We start from the raw sequence: 20444 nt of genomic DNA, 5'->3' as shown, positions 1-20444 counted from the left end.
AATGCGAAATTGTATATATAAAACATTTTAAAATATTTTTTGTATTGTAAATAAACAGACGCACTGAATCCAACGCAAAATTTCATTCTCTAACACTCCCCGTTTGCAGGCAATTTTCCAAGAGGCCTCCTCTACACCAAACATTTATTTATTTCGCATTGCAGCGCTTTAGGGTCTGGCAAATGGAAAAATCAACACACTTTATGGCCAGCCAAAAGATTTAACTGTGCTCTGGGCCCCGAGTCTCCGACTTCTTGGTCTCTCCTCACATATGGCATGACCTCCACTCACTTGGTCAGTTAATTTCGCGAGGCATAAATTATTTGATTTGATTGAGTCGGAAAATGAGTTCGCAAAGTGCCCAAAGCTCTTTGCCGACGACTGCCCAGCTCAAGTCCCCCGATCACCGAACTTCCTAACTATTGGCAAACTGGCAGAAAACGTGGTGAAGTTTGACTATGGCTTATGATTTGGCTTTGGTTTTGGCTATCTGACTTCAGGGCTGGCACATTAAAAGTGCTTTTAAGTATTTTACATTCTATGTACAAAAAAAAAGAGTGCACTTAGAATGCTACATTATAACAGGATAAATATTTCAGAACTAGAATATATAAATTCGATCTTCCCAATTCATTTTATTTTCACCATTTCTTGATCTTTGTTTTCCCATTCCAATATCCTATTAAAGCCGGGTTTTTAAACAGCCTATATTGTATCCTATCTAATTTCTACTTTCGGGCTTTCCATCCCTCGATTTTTCTAGCCCATGCGTACTTGCATGCGAAGGAAATTAAGCAATTTTGAAAAATGTTCAGCCATGTGCATGATTTACATAACTTTTCTCCCCGAAAAAAATATGGCTTGGGTGGAAAAAAGAGCGTATTTTGGCTTTCATTTTCCAGCATTACGTGAGCCGATCGCTTCGGTCGGCCTAAATTATTGGCCGCACTGGCAAGTCAACACAAAGTCAGGTCTGGACTAATTTGTGGCCCCCATCGCTTCATCGGGAGATTAAAATGCAAACGAGGGCAGTCAGTTGGCTCTGGGCGACTCGGCGACGACAGTTTGAAGTGGACAAAAATTTAGAAATAATGGACTATTAATTTATGGCCAGCGGAGACCAGAGATCGACCAACTGACCAACTGACCGTTGCAGTTGCCATTTCCGAGAGCTTGCAGGCCTTTTATTTTTCTTTTGGCTATCGATGAATGTTAGCCGCATATTTATGGGTTTTTCATTAATTGACTAATTGCAGGGGCCGCCGCACACGGGGGCATCTCGCTGACAAATGCACCACTTAAGGCCCAAAACTAATGTGACCCAATTAAAAGGCGGGTCCGCACTCCAGAAACTCCAGCATTTTGCCTAATTTCTCTATCAATTTTATTTAACATGACACTGGGCCACGCAATTCGTCATGGTATCCGACGACCTCTACAACCTGTGCCAAGTGTATCGAATTTCTAGGTGAAATTGGAACACGACTCGGAGGATTTCTCCACTTTTAGACCCAATTCGTTCGGAGCCATAACTATGTGGATTTGCGGAGTTACGCGAGGAACAGGCGTTGTTAAGGAAATCGAATCGAATCAAATTAAACAAAATGCTGCGGACTGGCATCAAATGATTTTAACATAATTAAATTAAACATAAAAGGTCCCAAAACGACGGAGACCCTTAAGTGGTGTACTGTGTCGGATAAGTCCGATCGCTCGACCATAAATACGGCGATAAGACGATGCGGCCTGCGTTTGATTTTGTCTATGGTTTGTTAAAATGCAGTGGCTGTTGTTTCCACGGTTAAGGTGAAATTAGAGCTTGTAATGATCGGTGATCAATTATGGGATTTATTGTGAAAATTAATAAAAAGGTTAAGCTCTGATAAATATAACAAATATTATACTAGTTTCTATTTAGAACAATACAAAAATATTTTATTTAAAGCAAGAATATCATTATTAATTTAGATTTTAATTGAGCCATTAAGTGTTGACATTTTTCCTAGGAAACGTATTATTTCCTTCCATAGAATACCCAGTCGATAGGTATTCTTCTACAAAGTTTCAAACATGAACTGGCTTTCCAGGTGGTCTGCCCCGTTGATTTGCATCACCACCAAGCCATGAAAAAATACGAACAGAAACGAAAATAACACAAAACATTAACACGAGTGTCAACAAATCTTAACGAGCTAACAAAATGTTTGGATCCGGTGCCAGTGTTTTCCCCTTTGGCGCATAACTAGCTAAACGTTGACAAATCGTTCGGTAACTCTATACTTTTGTAATGCAAAAAGAGAAAAGTAAGACCCTATTTTGGGTCTACGCACAATACAAAGACCTCGGACACAGGCGAACAACGCCAACGAACTACAAGATAAATGCTTACAATTTTATTGCCAAACCGAAAACTTGACATCTTGTCGCTGGTTCGTTGATTGCTTGTTCGAACCTGTCATTTGTTTTCAACCAAAATGGTCCCACAAAAAAAAGAAACCAATAAAAGTATGTATAGTAAAATTGCATCCCGTGTTGCAGTTGAATTGACATCTCATTGATTAATGCCAGGCGGACCGGACCCAGACGGTCATTGCGGCAATTGCCGTGGTTCGATTAATTTGTCACTTGGCAAAAACTTAATTACCCCGAAGATTGTCATAGCTGGCTCAGTTGGAGGCCACTTTGATGGCTGGTGTCTTTCGAAAATCGCGTGACGTATCATAAATTCCAAATGATTTAATAATGTGAGCGACTCAGCCCCAAGCCAACGACACTGCCATCAAAGCGGTATTTGCACGAATCAAAAATATGCGCCATTAGAATATCATAAAAATATGTTTAGCACTACCATTTGAAAATAATAAGATATTGGACATGTCTACCAGAGATTATAGATATTAAAGTTGTACATTCTATGCTGATAAACGTATTTTGTTAATGTTAAAGCCTAGAAAACATACAAAGTATATTAAAAATGTTAATAAATATAGTCTTTAAAGAAATCTTGGAATTTAAATATTAAGCACATAATAATATACTTAATTTTAAATCGCATCTGTTTAAATTTTCCGGAGTGTAATGAAGCAGATGAACGGCGGATCGATCGACAAATGATCGCCTGCTTTATGATGTGCTATCAATGGCCTATCAATGGCGGCGATTTTTGTTCTGTCCGCTCATTTGTAGAGCCATCAAAATGCTAATTGAAAACGCTTTTCCTTACCGCTTTTCCCTGTCACGCCGCCTTTCATCTGCTGCCGTCGCTGCACCAGAAAATCAAACACGCGGCTGATAATACTCCAACTCGAAGTAATTTAGTAGCCGCGGCGGCTTGGCATCAAAGCTATCGCCAACTGTAAACTGTCAAATTTAATAACTGCATCTAACAATGCTTAAGAAGCAGCAAAGTGCCCAAATTGAATATCTTCAGGCGACTTAACGATCCGATGCACTCACAGGCAGCTCATATTTGCATTTAAATCGTCTAGCTACTGCCGATGAGTTTTTGTGACAAAAGGCTTTTCCTCTTCCACTCAATTAATTAAAAGCGTTCGACCGGGTTATTAAAAACAAATTTCCAGCATTAAACACGCTTATCGCTGGACGTCGCTAATGAAGACATCAACGAAGGCGCTGCGAAACAAAAGACTGAGGTGACGAACTTGACGAACTCTCCTCGAGGCTCCAATCAGATCAGTTTCGTTGGTTGGCCGTCGTGTTTAATTAGTCAAAGGATAATATATATATTTTAAAGCCTCTGGCTTGAAAGAAAAGCTTTTCTTATTAATAAAAATTAAAGATATTCGATATAGGACTAGAATAATAGAATACTATAAAAATAAAGTTAATAATAAATATATTTTTATGAATTATGTTAATCATCAAGACCGAAGCTTTTATTATTATAGGATCAGTTCTAAGGACAGCAATAATCCAAGCTCCTAAACGAAATTCCCTGGCCAACAATTTTCCGATTTCAATTCCAACAAAGTTCTTCATCTCCGCAGACTTCGGCAGCAAAAACGGCGAAGAGTGCAACATTTTATAGCTTGAGGGCACGTGCATGCAATTTTCATTCATACATTATTCATTCATAATGCGCTTGGGCTTTTCACGAAGCTGAAGGCAAAGTCAGAGGCTCACAGGGGGAAAATGCAGAGGGACTAGCACTCACATATGGACGTCTGTCTGGGTCTCTCTATTTACCATTTAACTTTTTGCCTGTCTCCGAAACAGACAAAAAATAATTGCCAATTTCAAGTCAATTGCCTATTTACCCTGGTTATGGCTAATAGAGAAATCGTAGGGGCAATCATCCATGCAAAGACATGGGATATCCGCGCAGAACTATGGTATAAATGCCTAGGGAATATCCATTTGCATAGATCCAACAATTGAGGTAATGGTGAAATTTTCGTAATAGGACCCAAACTGGCAATTACTTTTACACCACAGACCAAAAAGCCAGGCTCAAGACTTGTTGACAAGCGCTTTTCGAGGTGGTAACTCAATTTATTTATTTAAATTTGCGCATTTTGCTGATTTTTCGTGTTTTTTTTTGGTTTACAGGAAGTGAGCTGAGCAAGTTGACGCCAGTCCAAAAGACTGAGATCCGTGTTGGTTATGATTTATGTGACATAGTTCACTAGCGATGCAGTAAAGATTTAAAGGGCGTTGCACTAATTGAAATTGCAAATTTTGGTTGCTCTGAAAAATTGATAGAAATTTTATACAGCTCTTGACTCTGCCAGCTAGGAGATTTATGAAGGCAAGGCACGGCAGTGTCACATTTATTAATTGTAGAATTATAAGCTGTTAATCCAAGATGCCTGGGTTATGATTACTATGAGAGATGTTCGACGATATAGGCCGCCGGGTTAGAAGTGGAAACCCTAGACACTCAACCTGTGTGGCAAGCCCAATAAAACAATATAAATTGAGAAAATGCCCAATAAATATGACCACCAATGAAAAGAAACATATTTCTAATAAATTTGCATAAAATGAATGGAACGCGTTATCGTAAATCACCATGAATGCAAGCAAATGCGACCGAAATAAAAGTGTCACCTTATATATCCACTTATTAGATGCATACGTATCTGGGCCCAAAAGATGTTGACGATATTGATGATGATGAAAACAAATGCCGCGGAGCCACACACAGACCGCAGTCCAATTGAAATGTTTTTCGAAAATTTACGACTTTGAAAAGGAAATTTCCTAGGCTATTAAATTATCAGGGGACCACCAGCATGATTTTGTAAATGGATACCACAAATGCAGATCAGGTTCTAAAGAATAAGTTTATTTTTACCTAAGCAAATTATTACTATCAGCATCCCAATTTCTTTTTGTTAAATTAAAAAACAACTACATAATTGTAAGTTTTCTAAATATTTTCCCTAACAATACCATACAAATTATGGCTAAAAAGCATTTAGAAATATAGAAATAAGGAAAGAACGAAAAACCGTAGGCGTTTTTGTCTAATTTTAAACGCAATTCAATTAAAAGTAAACACTTTGTTAACAGCGCCTGGTCAAAGCCAACTAAATATAACTGAAAGATGCATTCAAAGCAGTTGTCCAGGGTAACCATCAGGTAAGCAACAGCTACCACTACGGCTGCGAATGCTAATGAATAGAACGCTTATTGTAAATTGTCTGCCAAACGAACAAATGAATGAATAAGTGACTGAATGAGTGACTGACAGCCAAATGGCAGAGGAGTTGCCTTTTAATGAGCAGCCCCTTCTTAACCATCCAATCCAGTCGACAACAGAAGCCCCAGACGACGATGTCGTCGTCTGCATAGCCCTAAGGTATTCCTTCAATTTGCGAGGTCTGCAGAACTTAAGAGTCTGTCATTAATTCATTAAATGGTGTTAAAAACGGAAGCCAGCGTCAGTTGCTGTGAAGGACTTAACATGGTCAATCAAGCGCCAATGATGATGATGTTGATTGGATTTAAGAAGTTATTAAAAAGATAATCAACAAATGGAAAGCATGAAAAATGGTTAGGACAGCTAAAGCCTAAACTTCAGTTATGTAAGTCTGTTCACAAGTCTCTTCAAGTTACAGATTTCTTTTAACATTAAGTATATTAAACATTTATAGACAATACTATATTTTTAATTCAACCACATTTTTTGCTTGTAATATTTGTAAGCCTAAACAATACCGGATATAAGTGTTGTAATATTGGTCCCAAAAATATTTACAAACAACAGTGCATAGTAATATGAAATTTTTTGATAATCTCCTTATGCCATTTTGGTATTTTAGCAATATTTGGGTCAGCATTGTTCTTCATATAATGCCATTTCTCAATTTTATTTCCCCTGACAAAGTATAAGCTTTATAAGGTGCTAGCTAATTGTGCTGGCTTTTGTTATTGCTGTTGCTTGTGTCACATTCTGAATGAGCAATTACAGTTAATAAGAGTACAAATGTCAAATGGCCATGTGGGCGACTCGGCTAAGTATAATTAATTTGACTTGGGGGCTTAGGTTTCGCTCAGTGTAAGACACTTGAACTAATTGACAAGTTTCCATATATAAACATTTTGTGAATGAATGAAGTCGGGTTTTGAATGGGGAATGGGGTGAAATATGAATATGATTAGAAGTCAAAGTATTAGAATGTGCCTGTGTGTGAGCAGAGCTGCTTAGTGGGCGTTTTCAACTGGGTGCTCCGTCTCTTTCTCGGCGCGTTTCGCTGTCTCTTTTCGAGTTTTCATTCACAATCTAATGCCGAGCTTGATCCACACCCACATCATTTAAAGTGGAGCAGTGCAAAGAGGGGCTGTCCCCGTCTCTTCCGCTCCAGTTAGCTCCATCTCTTTCGCATACCCTTTCTCCACCTGCACACCCTTTCTAGCCTTCTGTCTCTTTCTGCTTGCACAGCTGCAGTGTTTTGCAATTCAATTTGCAGTCAGCCGAAAGAGCGAGAGGTAAAGATACGAATTTATCAATGAAACCACCCACGCGACCCCTCTGTGCTTCTATCTGTGTGTGTGTGTATCTGTGTGGGTGGACATTTGTGTGGGTGCTCTGTAATGCCAAGAGCTTTCCCTCAGGGGAGCCAAGCTTTTTTTCGGCAGGTAAGCTTTCGTTGGTGTTATTTTTAGCTGCCCCAGCGTTCCAGCAAAAGCTTTCAGGATTAATAATTATATTTTGTTTGCCACCGATTCTAGGAAAACCCTCGCAAATCACTGCATCTGATGATGAAATTATGTTTGCACAAGTGCAACGAATGACGCAAATGCCAAAAATATCCTGCAGAAAGGGTTCTTGCACGAAAAGGCCGCGAGGTGCTCCAATCTTCAGAGAGGGTTGAGATCAGCAGTCTTGGCTAAGTGTGTGGGCTTTTTGACTGAGGAAAGCCCACACAACCACTCACACAACTAGAACTTGGCACGCTCTTATACACACAAAAAAATTAAAACTTTTTGGGGAATAGCCTAATGTAAAATATGTCAATACTAGAATTTTACTTTACAATGTTTCCATGAGTATACGTAGGAAACCTCTTGAAGAAATATCATTTTAATTTAAGAATATAAGGGGAAATGTTTTCTCACCAACAGAGTTTAACAAGGAACTGTTTATTACTATTTTTTGTAAATTTAAATAGCCTTTTCAAGAGAAAGTACACAGTACTGTGCGACTAGAACTGAACCGTTTAAGTCGATTAATTGTCTTCAACTAAATGAACTTGACTTCATTTTTGACTTTGACAAGACAGACAAAACTTCCTGAGTAGCTAAAATTACGAGGAAATGCTAACAGCGTTTTCCAAACGTGATATTTCTCAAGAATTGAAAATGACGCCAATCTCCAGGGGATTCTATTGAAAGGCAATAAAATTGGCAAGCTTAAATTGCAATTTGAATGACTGTGTTTTTTAATGTGTTTTCTACACTTATTACTAGATATCAAATTAATGTTTAGAATAGGTGTTTCTTTTGGATAATTACTGAATCCAGCCTGAAGACTTACAGCCTAAGGACTATAGTTCCTAGATTTCTTTTGAGTGTAGGAAAACGGCTTAAGAGCAATCCAAAGGTGTTGGAGCCTTTTAATGGGCGATAGAAGCTCAGCGAGAGAGAAAAGCACTTTGTGAGGCGTTGCGGGGGTTGCGTGTGTGGCTTGTGGTGTTTGCTGTTTGTTGTTCGGTGTTGGTTGTTCGTTGTTTGTTGTTGTCTTGCCCCACCGGCAATCCTCCGCTCATGTGTGCGACAGGGACGGCTATCTTAGCCCGTTCGCATGTACAGTTGTGCCCACACACGGCAGTAACAACAACACTACTAAGACGAGGCATCTCGACTGGGCGACAGATCTCTAAGTAAGGCGATGATCGGCCCACGACTGCCGCACTCACACTCTGCAATTCCAAAGATACATTCACAGATACAAATACATCATACGGATACAGTGAAACCGAGGCAAGACAGTCAAGGCAGCGCAGCAAAGCGAAGCAAACCGTATTTTTTTATACCGCTGACAGTCGGACGACGAGTCGAATCGCAAAAAACGGATCGCAACCGGAAGGAAATTATCGTCTAATAAGTTGGCACAGTAAATCCGAAAGGGAGAAGGAATATACAGCACCGATTTACGCGCCCTGTGCATGAGATCGTTAAGCGAATTAAGCCGAAAGATAGCCCATAGCCAAGCCAATATCTTGGCCAGCCCATCAAATTGCGTGTTTCAAATCAAAATTGCATAATCTGCGAAGAAGCCGGGAACGAGTTTCGCAAAAGCCAAAAGATCGCGATTACACCGCCAGTGGATATATCTTTCGCGTAATCGCAGTAGCTCGGTCGCTTCCTTTGACTTGGCCACGTTCTATAGCCGGATCTTATCGCTCCTTGGCCATCTGTAGTTGCAGTTGCAGTTGCAGTTGGCAGTGGTGGTTGCAAGTCGCGCGTGCGTTCGCCTTTTGGCCCGCCTCGTAATTAATTACAAACGCAGTCGCGATCCCCGTCCCCCCGCTTCCCTTTTTCGACCGGCAAACTCCTGAGGAAAAGCAGATCCAACGATCCAACGATCCTGCCTATTTACGCGCCCAAATCTTGATTCTTTGGACTAGCTTTCTGACTAGCTTGCGTGCTCTGTTGTCGCCGGCTTGGTTCTGAATCGACGACATCTGATTGCCTTTTTATAGCTGGTAAGTAGCTGGGCTTCCACCATCGACATCTAAACAAGTATATTAATGGTCACGGATGGGCGGGTAGTTCTCGGTTTGAAGAAGCTCGTTGGTTATGGTCTCTAATGGCCTTTAATTGGGGCGAAAATAAAGCTTTCTCATATATGAATGGCGGGGAAATTGGACCCCACTTAAATTTATAACTGCCGTATTGTTTTTATTTCTTTTATATCAATAAATTCTAGTATATTTGTAAAGCCTAATAATTTAATTGGTATTGGAGTATATACTATATAATGTCTTAACAACGAATTAATCATTTCTTGTAGTAGGTATTACGTATTTTCACGTTTATAATTTTACAAACAGGTGAAATACAAAAATGAGATCATATTGCAGGGAAAACATTTTTCAAACTTTAAAACTTTATTGCAGTCTTATCCAAAAATCATTGGCACTCTATTTGGAATTTAAAACAAATCGGGTTTTTTTAACGGTACCGAATATTCTAGAAATAATTGTAAGTTCATTGAAAGATTCATAAAAATAAGAATGAGTTATTTCTTTTTAGCCTAATAAAATTTATCTAATAATGCCGAAAATTTGTATACTTTTTACCAATTTATAAATAAGTTATAAAAAATATTGTAAAGGTCGTCAAAAGGATATATTTTTAAAATAGAAACAAAAAAGTTCCTTATAAACATAACCAATATAAAAAAAGTGCCCTCAAGCACTTCCTTTGTAAAAGCCTTCTGACTTGTTGGATATTCTTATTCAGTTACTTTTGAATGTAAGATAGTAAAGACTTTGGCATGCAAGGCCCACACGAAGTGACTTCCCACTCCTGGAGCGCGACACGTGCCTGAAACAAATCAATTAGCCCTGCCACAATAAAAGGTTAAAAGTCGCGCACACATGTTCCTGCAAATGGGCGGAAATAAATGTGTGGGGGGCCTGTTTGCTTAAGGTCAACCGGCAATAGGCGCCCGCAAATTTCCTGCAACAAGTTAAAACTGCCGGGCTAATTAAACACTGCGACTTAACGGTTCCAGCTAAAGCTCCCTGCAAAAATGGAGTCGCAGCTGACATTTGAAGTGAACCCAAAATGTTTCAGCAAAGGGGAGCAGGACTCCTCAAATACCAAAGTTCAATCGGATAGCAAGGGAGCTTCCATAGTTCCTGTTCTCTATTAACAGAACTCGGGACGTCTCATGAATGAATTTCGAGTTGAGCCCCACGTCACGGGAGCTTTTTTCATTATAAGGTCAATTCGTTTTCCACTCATTCATATAATATCCGAATATGACCGCGAACTTTTCGTCTGCCATTGGCCAATAACAACCGGCAAGGAGCAACAGGAGCAGCAGCAACAGGAGCAACAGCTACAGGAGCAACAGCAACAGGACAGCCCACACACGTGGCAGGCATTTGGCAAAAGGGCAAAGCATCAGCATCCTGTATCTACGCTCCCTATGCTCTTATCAAGTGGAAAGTTCGAGTGGCTTCTAGCTTTTCCTGCACAGTGGGCCTGAGTCATTTAATTGAAAAATGTTTAAAACCTTTCAGGTATCTAAAATTTATAAATATGTTGGCATTTAATAGTTTTAAATTTTCTTAAGACTCTTTAAGGTTGCAAGTTTTGGGTCTAAAAATTAAGTTTGATTTAATTACGATCTTATAATTATGTTAAACAACTTAATAGAAAAAAATTTACAAAATAAATTGTTTATTTTTCAAATTTCCAAATATTTTGCCGAATGTATTTGTCGCTTTAAAATTATTTGATAAATATTTTCTAGGTTTGCCATACGCCTACATTTTGTGTTGAAGCCCATTTCAAACTTATATACTTTTGTTCTTTTTTTTTTTGTACTAAACTCAGACTTTTGACAATTAACTACATTTTGAAGCAAAAATGGCAGTTTTGTTACTTTTCCTGTTTTTGTAGGATTACAAAAATATTCGAAATTCCCACTGTACCCACAACCCACTGTGCAGCTTCTGCTGTTAAGCTAGACTGCTGCCCTCCACTTCATCATCGTCTCCCAGTCAATGGTATCTGACAACGTGGGCGTTTAATCGCATCTATTAGCATCCTAGTAGAGCATTTTCTTACACGCCCACGCCAGAAATGATTTCCACTAGGAAATTGAAGTACAAGTGTAGCATTTTTGCGAAATAAAGGCAGGCAATCAACAGGTCCAGCTTGGATAACCTCAATGTTATAAGCCCACCGGCCTCCTGATTTTTCACCTGCCAGTCGCTGCTGTCCTTTCATAATGATTCTTAATATTATTGCTCTTTTGTTTTACCTAGAGCATATTGAGTGGGAAGGGCCCTACATTTTCGTTGTTGCTTTTTTGATTGATGCTCGCAACCTCTAACCTTTAAATGTCGTCGCAGGGACGAAGCTTCCACTGTGCAACTCTAATTGCCATTTTGCGAGGAAACGGGGGCGTTTTAGCATTTAGCATGTTGTCTTTTTTTTTTGACTTTTCAAAGTTTTCGGTGTTTTGGCCCTTCGAGTGTTTGGATTTCAGGAATTCCACAACATTTTGGCCAAATGTCAGTTGATAAGTGATAGGTTGCTAGCGGAGGTTTTCTTTTCGGTGAGCAGGTGAAGTTCAATAGGTTAAAGCACCATCTGATCAGTTCACATGCTTCCGATATGTTTCCAAGAATGAAAATGATTTGAGTCCTGCTCGATACAATCTTTAGTTTGACGACTAGTTGTCATAAACAGTTTTAACTTAATTTAATATTTAATAATTACTAAACGAAAAATAAAAACTTAAAATTTTTTTACTTAAATAAAGATTTAATTTAAATATACATAATAACTAAAATTTGAAATTCTAAAAAATTTAAGAATTTTCCTTAATGAAACTTAATTGAATCATCTGGTTTAACTCGACCTATAAATAAATATTTAATTAATTTTAATACAATTTTAATGAATTAACTTAATTGGACTCTACCAAGAGACTACTAGGCGTATGAATAATTACCATAAATTACTCATACGCCCTGTGATGACGCCAATGGGCATGGAAAGTGAAAGCCGAAAATCGAATGGCTTATCTACGCTGATAAGCGAATTACGTTTGCGAAATACACACATGCAATAATGCACAACTATTACGTAGATTTTGGCAAGTTCAGTGGCACATTTTCCGCTCTCCTCCGCGATTGCTTGGGCATTTTCATTTTTGCCCCATCTCCTCGATGCTCAGCGCTTCTCACACTCGCTCCCAACCACTCGCCACCCACAATTGTTGACATTTGCTCCTCTCGAAATCGGAAATGCGGCTTTTCACTCTCAAACAGCCACCCACACACACACTGATGGGCCAGGGAAATTGGGCGAGAAATCGAGAGAGAGAAATGTGTGTGGGCCAGGAGCGAGAGTTCAGCCAGCAGATGCTTCAGTACAAATAAGAATCAAAGTTACACGCAGACAGACACAGCAGCGTTCGGGCGGCAAATAGATGATGGCCAAAAGCTAAACACACATTTTCAGGCATTTTCCGATGCTTCCGACGCCGACGCAGCCGATTTGCCGCCGTTTTCATTATTTTTTTTACCGATGGCCCGAGTTTCCCATTTTCATTTTCAATTTTCACCGCTCGCGCCAGTAGCGTTTCGACGGCTCAACGGCTCGTCTCGCAAACTTTTGGCAAAATAAATCGAACACAAAAAAACAAATCGCCGAAATAACTACATCGCGCGCGTCAGGCCAAAACAAATTTATCAAAATCATTTTCAAAATCAAAAATATTTATTAAAATTAAGCAAAAGCCCAAACAACAGCGTGAAAAATGACCGAGAGTTTTTCTTTGGCAAAAATTTGAAGCCAACAAAAATAAAAGCATCGAATATAAAATAAATAAATTGCCGACGGCAAAGTGAAATTATATTGGGCATATTTTTGGTCAACATTTTTGAGATCTATATAAATGTGTATTTTTGAGGGTCAATTTTGACAAAATATATATCTTATAGAATTCTTAATCTAAGTGTCATATTGTGATTATTAAAATCTGAGTGTTTATCTACTGTAGTGCATATTTACCCTAAACATTTTTATGAATGTTTTTCGGTGTTTTACTTATACAAATAAGTTTAAGATTAAAAGGGTGAAACAAGAATTTACAAATCAAAGAAAATACATTAAAAAAGGTAAAATTCAGTTAAATATTTAACATTTTTAACAGAAATCTAAACCTTATTGTCCATAAAATAATTCAAATATTTATTCTTATATTTCAGCTTTTGCGAAAACTTCAATCATATAAAAACCCCAATCAAAGTGAATTGGCCAAGACTGATTTGATCTTTAAAAAAATATACAGTGAAAATCAATCAAGCTGACCACAGCAAAAACGTGAACAAAGTACGACAAAATGTGTCAATTGAATTTAAATTAACCAACAAAGTGATTGCTCACCAAACAAATGGAGTTTTGGTTAATACGTTTGTGTTTAAATTTTTTGTTTTCAAAATATTTCGTTTTATTTTCGAATCGATCAACGTGCAAGGCGCTAAACCACAAAAATGTTGCTGACAATGCGGCGTCAAAATGAACTGATTGTAGGCAGCCAACAACAGCATCCGTCGGCGAGTTCCACAACATCATCAGTTGCAACTGTGGCAGGTGCCACAAACTCACCTGGCTTACCTGGACAAAATCTCAGCTTAGTGCCACCGGCAACGGCAAATTCCACGGCAGCCCCATCACAGGATTCTCTGAATACACCCACAACACCTTTATTGGGTCTTAGTCGGAATCCCCTGCAATTTGCACCGCCACCTGCACCACCCATTGCGGTGGCAAGTGCCCCAGCCTCTGGACCCACTTTCGGCTATTATCAGACTTCGAGTGCTGCACCACCACCACCCACTGACGCAACCACTTCGGGGCAACAACCACCCTCGGTGGAATTGGATGAATACGTAGACATACTCCAGGTTCAACAATTGCTGTTGGATTCATCGGCAGCAGCAGCAGCGGCTGCAAATAATCCCCCGACAACTGAACAATCCATTCAACAAGATCAGCAACAACTACAGCATAATACTGTGGTGCCACCGCAGCAGCAGCAACAACAGCAACAACAAGCTCTTGCCAAGCCGCGACCGCGAATTAATCTGCAAAAGGCCACCGAATACGCTGCACAATTAGCTCAGGGTAAGGACTCGAAAGCACCAGCCACTTTATAACCCATCCACCATTATTACTCCAATATCATTTGACCCCTCCAGCCGAGTCCTCATCGCCCGGCTCGCGTCGTGTCCTGCTCGATTACCCGAGTCCCTATTTGTACGGCAATCCCTATCACCACCATACGCCGCCGAGTGAGGACCTAGTTGCCCTCTGGTTCGGCAGCAATGGCACAGGTGAGTGGTCCCTCATATGGTCATTAAAACTTGACTGTCGAGTGCTAATAGTTCTACAGAAATATTTAGCTAAATTAAAAAAATTTTAAAAATGTAATCCTTAAAGATAGGATAGTTTTTTACAAAATCAATATTTACAAAGTAAATGATACATCTCAATCTAAATGTGGTATTATATTGAAAGTATCTTAAAGATATTCAAACAGTTATAAGTACATCAACTCGCATAATAACTTTATGTGTATTTTACAAAGGGCTAGAGTTTCTCTTTTCTTCTATAACATCTCAGTCTCCTTTAAATGTAAGAAAATGCTACCGACATAAAAAAATATTTATTTCAATATATCAATTCTTGAAATTTTATTTTAATTTTCCGATATTTTTTATGAAAAATTTTAATTAACATTTCTAACGAGTATCTAAAATATTTATTCAAAATAAATAAATGCAATTGAGTATATATTTACATTTAACTATCAAAAACTGCAATTAAGTTGTACACTCGAAAGAAAAATGCACTCCATGTTTGGTGTCAATCAACTATTTAAGCTATTGCATTTAACTGAAATATTTGTAATGGTTAAAAATCTACCATAGTGGCCCAACTCCCCCCAATACCAATCAATAACTCACGCTGGACGGTTCATTTTCCCAGGGTATCGTGACATTTCTGTTAGTCTGTCGCCAACATGGGAGTCAAATTGGCGATCGGGCGTCCTTCCCCCTCCTCATTTTCCCTCCCCGCTCATTACATAACTCACGGTCTGCGCACTCCATGTTGCGAATATGTCCATGATGCAGTTACTCAAAAACTATCTCGCCGGCTATAAATTGCCAAAATTAATCTGTGAATGAGCTGACAGCCAAACTCCTGCGCCCCTCTCTAATGGCTCAATAAATAAAATAGAAATAAAATGAGATTTTCGCGCACTTTAATGCCGTTCGCTGGCAAATTTTTAGCTGGCGCCTTGGCGCCCGCCGTCTACTTGAGTTTTGTCGACCGACCGAAGTCAGCCGCTCTTTTGAAAGGCTGCCAAAAGGCTGAAATTGAAATTTCAGCTGCAAATGATGCAGTGCATCGTCCGGAGACGGAGGCGGAGACGGAGACCCGAAGACTTTTCACTCCGGCTGCGCCCTTTCAACAGGTGGCATGCATGCACCTCTGTTTTTGGGCTGCCATCGCACGTCTCATCGATTACTCGCCTCGAATTGGACGTGAGTGCGGTCGGACTTTTGGTTTATTCTCTTGGTTTTGGTTTTTTTTATTTGGCTTTAGGTTTTCTCCCTCGCCGGCTTGCCAAAATTAAGTCAGCGCGCCAAGACCACCCAAAGTGTGTCAATGTTGGCGCTGGGAAGCGCGCCACAGTGCGTACAAATTAAATTATATGTCTTGTGGCTCCGATCGAGGCCTAACGGTGCTATTTCCGCTTCGAATTCAATTAAATTTTTGGCTGCGAATTGGTTAAATGTCAACCATGAAGCGGAAGGGATTGCATATAAGATATCTTCGCAGATTTTTAGACAAGATAGTCATAATTTCTTAAATTAAAAATGTTTTCCTATTCGATTTAAAGGGTTTTTTTAATTGGGCACTATTGAAAAAATTTAAATTGCCATAATTGTACAAAACTTTAAAATTTCGAATTTCCAGTGGATTTCATAATGGGGACCCAAAACTGCACTTCTAACTTTCATAACTTGGGTAATTGGGTTCCGATTTAGAAGCGGCATATCTTTTTGAGTTTGTGGTTGAATTCTCTTATATTCTACATTATAATATTTCGATTTAACGATGGTCAAAATTTTAGCCCCTTTTCATGTTCAAATTTTCCGCATTTCCAGCGGGCTTTCAGTACGGGGACCCAAGTCTGGACTTCTAACTTTCATAACTTGTGTATTTGGACTCCGATTTAGAAGTGGCATACCTTTTTGAGTTTGTGGTTGAATTCTCTTATATTCTACAATTTAATATTTCGATTTAACGATGGTCAAAATTTTAACCCCTTTTCATGTTCAAATTTTCCGCATTTCCAGCGGGCTTTCAATACGGGGACCCAAAACTGCACTTCTAACTTTCATAACTTATTTATTTGGACTCCGATTTAGAAGTGGCATACCTTTTTGAGTTTGTGGTTGAATTCTCTTATATTCTACAATTTAATATTTCGATTTAACGATGGTCAAAATTTTAACCCCTTTTCATGTTCAAATTTTCCGCATTTCCAGCGGGCTTTCAATACGGGGACCCAAAACTGCACTTCTAACTTTCATAACTTGTGTATTTGGACACCGATTTAGAAGTGGCATACCTTTTTGAGTTTGTGGTTGAATTTTCTTATATTCTACATTAAAATATTTCGATTTAACGATGGTCAAAATTTTAGCCCCTTTTCATGTTCAAATTTTTCGCATTTCCAGCGGGCTTTCAATACGGGGACCCAAATCTGGACTTCTAACTTTCATAACTTGTGTATTTGGACTCCGATTTAGAAGTGGCATACCTTTTTGAGTTTGTGGTTGAATTCTCTTATATTCTACATTAAAATATTTCGATTTAACGATGGTCAAAATTTTACCCCCTTTTCATGTTCAAATTTTCCGCATTTCCAGCGGGCTTTCAATACGGGGACCCAAAACTGCACTTCTAACTTTCATAACTTGTGTATTTGGACTCCGATTTAGAAGTGGCATACCTTTTTGAGTTTGTGGTTGAATTCTCTTATATTCTACATTATAATATTTCGATTTAACGATGGTCAAAATTTTAGCCCCTTTCATGTTCAAATTTTCCGCATTTCCAGCGGGCTTTCAATACGGGGACCCAAAACTGCACTTCTAACTTTCATAACTTGTGTATTTGGACTCCGATTTAGAAGTGGCATACCTTTTTGAGTTTGTGGTTGAATTCTCTTATATTCTACAATTTAATATTTCGATTTAACGATGGTCAAAATTTTAACCCCTTTTCATGTTCAAATTTTCCGCATTTCCAGCGGGCTTTCAATACGGGGACCCAAGTCTGCACTTCTAACTTTCATAACTTGTGTATTTGGACTCCGATTTAGAAGTGGCATACCTTTTTGAGTTTGTGGTTGAATTCTCTTATATTCTACATTAAAATATTTCGATTTAACGATGGTCAAAATTTTACCCCCTTTTCATGTTCAAATTTTCCGCATTTCCAGCGGGCTTTCAATACGGGGACCCAAATCTGGACTTCTAACTTTCATAACTTGGGTAATTGGGTTCCGATTTAGAAGCGGCATACCTTTTTGAGTTTGTGGTTGAATTCTTTTATATTCTACATTATAATATTTCGATTTAACGATGGTCAAAATTTTACCCCCTTTTCATGTTCAAATTTTCCGCATTTCCAGCGGGCTTTCAATACGGGGACCCAAAACTGCACTTCTAACTTTCATAACTTATTTATTTGGACTCCGATTTAGAAGTGGCATACCTTTTTGAGTTTGTGGTTGAATTCTCTTATATTCTACAATTTAATATTTCGATTTAACGATGGTCAAAATTTTAACCCCTTTTCATGTTCAAATTTTCCGCATTTCCAGCGGGCTTTCAATACGGGGACCCAAAACTGCACTTCCAACTTTCATAACTTGTGTATTTGGACTCCGATTTAGAAGTGGCATACCTTTTTGAGTTTATGGTTGAATTTTCTTATATTCTACATTAAAATATTTCGATTTAACGATGGTCAAAATTTTAGCCCCTTTTCATGTTCAAATTTTTCGCATTTCCAGCGGGCTTTCAATACGGGGACCCAAAACTGCACTTCTAACTTTCATAACTTATTTATTTGGACTCCGATTTAGAAGTGGCATACCTTTTTGAGTTTGTGGTTGAATTCTCTTATATTCTACAATTTAATATTTCGATTTAACGATGGTCAAAATTTTAACCCCTTTTCATGATCAAATTTTCCGCATTTCCAGCGGGCTTTCAATACGGGGACCCAAAACTGCACTTCTAACTTTCATAACATGTGTATTTGGACTCCGATTTAGAAGTGGCATACCTTTTTGAGTTTGTGGTTGAATTCTCTTATATTCTACATTATAATATTTCGATTTAACGATGGTCAAAATTTTAGCCCCTTTCATGTTCAAATTTTCCGCATTTCCAGCGGGCCTTCAATACGGGGACCCAAAACTGCACTTTTAACTTTCATAACTTGTGTATTTGTACTCCGATTTAGAAGTGGCATACCTTTTTGAGTTTGTGGTTGAATTCTCTTATATTCTACATTAAAATATTTCGATTTAACGATGGTCAAAATTTTAGCCCCTTTTCATGTTCAAATTTTCCGCATTTCCAGCGGGCTTTCAATACGGGGACCCAAATCTGGACTTCTAACTTTCATAACTTGTGTATTTGGACTCCGATTTAGAAGTGGCATACCTTTTTGAGTTTGTGGTTGAATTCTCTTATATTCTACATTAAAATATTTCGATTTAACGATGGTCAAAATTTTACCCCCTTTTCATGTTCAAATTTTCCGCATTTCCAGCGGGCTTTCAATACGGGGACCCAAAACTGCACTTCTAACTTTCATAACTTGTGTATTTGGACTCCGATTTAGAAGTGGCATACCTTTTTGAGTTTGTGGTTGAATTCTCTTATATTCTACATTAAAATATTTCGATTTAACGATGGTCAAAATTTTACCCCCTTTTCATGTTCAAATTTTCCGCATTTCCAGCGGGCTTTCAATACGGGGACCCAAAACTGCACTTCTAACTTTCATAACTTGGGTAATTGGGTTCCGATTTAGAAGTGGCATACCTTTTTGAGTTTGTGGTTGAATTCTCTTATATTCTACATTAAAATATTTCGATTTAACGATGGTCAAAATTTTAGCCCCTTTTCATGTTCAAATTTTTCGCATTTCCAGCGGGCTTTCAATACGGGGACCCAAAACTGCACTTCTAACTTTCATAACTTATTTATTTGGACTCCGATTTAGAAGTGGCATACCTTTTTGAGTTTGTGGTTGAATTCTCTTATATTCTACAATTTAATATTTCGATTTAACGATGGTCAAAATTTTAACCCCTTTTCATGATCAAATTTTCCGCATTTCCAGCGGGCTTTCAATACGGGGACCCAAAACTGCACTTCTAACTTTCATAACTTGTGTATTTGGACTCCGATTTACAAGTGGCATACCTTTTTGAGTTTGTGGTTGAATTCTCTTATATTCTACATTATAATATTTCGATTTAACGATGGTCAAAATTTTAGCCCCTTTCATGTTCAAATTTTCCGCATTTCCAGCGGGCCTTCAATACGGGGACCCAAAACTGCACTTTTAACTTTCATAACTTGTGTATTTGTACTCCGATTTAGAAGTGGCATACCTTTTTGAGTTTGTGGTTGAATTCTCTTATATTCTACATTAAAATATTTCGATTTATCGATGGTCAAAATTTTAGCCCCTTTTCATGTTCAAATTTTCCGCATTTCCAGCGGGCTTTCAATACGGGGACCCAAATCTGGACTTCTAACTTTCATAACTTGTGTATTTGGACTCCGATTTAGAAGTGGCATACCTTTTTGAGTTTGTGGTTGAATTCTCTTATATTCTACATTAAAATATTTCGATTTAACGATGGTCAAAATTTTACCCCCTTTTCATGTTCAAATTTTCCGCATTTCCAGCGGGCTTTCAATACGGGGACCCAAAACTGCACTTCTAACTTTCATAACTTGTGTATTTGGACTCCGATTTAGAAGTGGCATACCTTTTTGAGTTTGTGGTTGAATTCTCTTATATTCTACATTAAAATATTTCGATTTAACGATGGTCAAAATTTTACCCCCTTTTCATGTTCAAATTTTCCGCATTTCCAGCGTGCTTTCAATACGGGGACC

General features: G+C 38.4%; 1 protein-coding gene across 3 annotated transcripts in view; it reads left to right on the top strand.

Annotated features, from left to right (window-relative positions):
• The first annotated feature begins 8541 nt into the window (after positions 1-8541).
• LOC119557015 (AF4/FMR2 family member lilli) overlaps positions 8542-20444 on the top strand; it is a 53316-nt gene continuing 41413 nt past the window's right edge. Inside the window, exons 1-2 of one of the 3 annotated variants that reach the window (XM_037869552.1) lie at positions 8542-9173; positions 13425-14343. In XM_037869552.1, coding sequence (XP_037725480.1) covers positions 13710-14343 — 634 coding nt within the window. In that variant the 5' untranslated portion in view covers positions 8542-9173; positions 13425-13709. Of the gene's footprint in view, positions 9174-13424; positions 14344-14427; positions 14553-20444 lie in introns of those variants that run through there. The other 2 variants (XM_037869561.1, XM_037869576.1) reach the window with 2 other exon arrangements.

The sequence above is a fragment of the Drosophila subpulchrella genome, chromosome 3R (genome assembly GCF_014743375.2).
Source record: "Drosophila subpulchrella strain 33 F10 #4 breed RU33 chromosome 3R, RU_Dsub_v1.1 Primary Assembly, whole genome shotgun sequence".
NCBI classification, from domain to species: Eukaryota; Metazoa; Arthropoda; class Insecta; order Diptera; family Drosophilidae; genus Drosophila; species Drosophila subpulchrella.
This window is presented reverse-complemented; position numbering and strand designations above follow the sequence as displayed.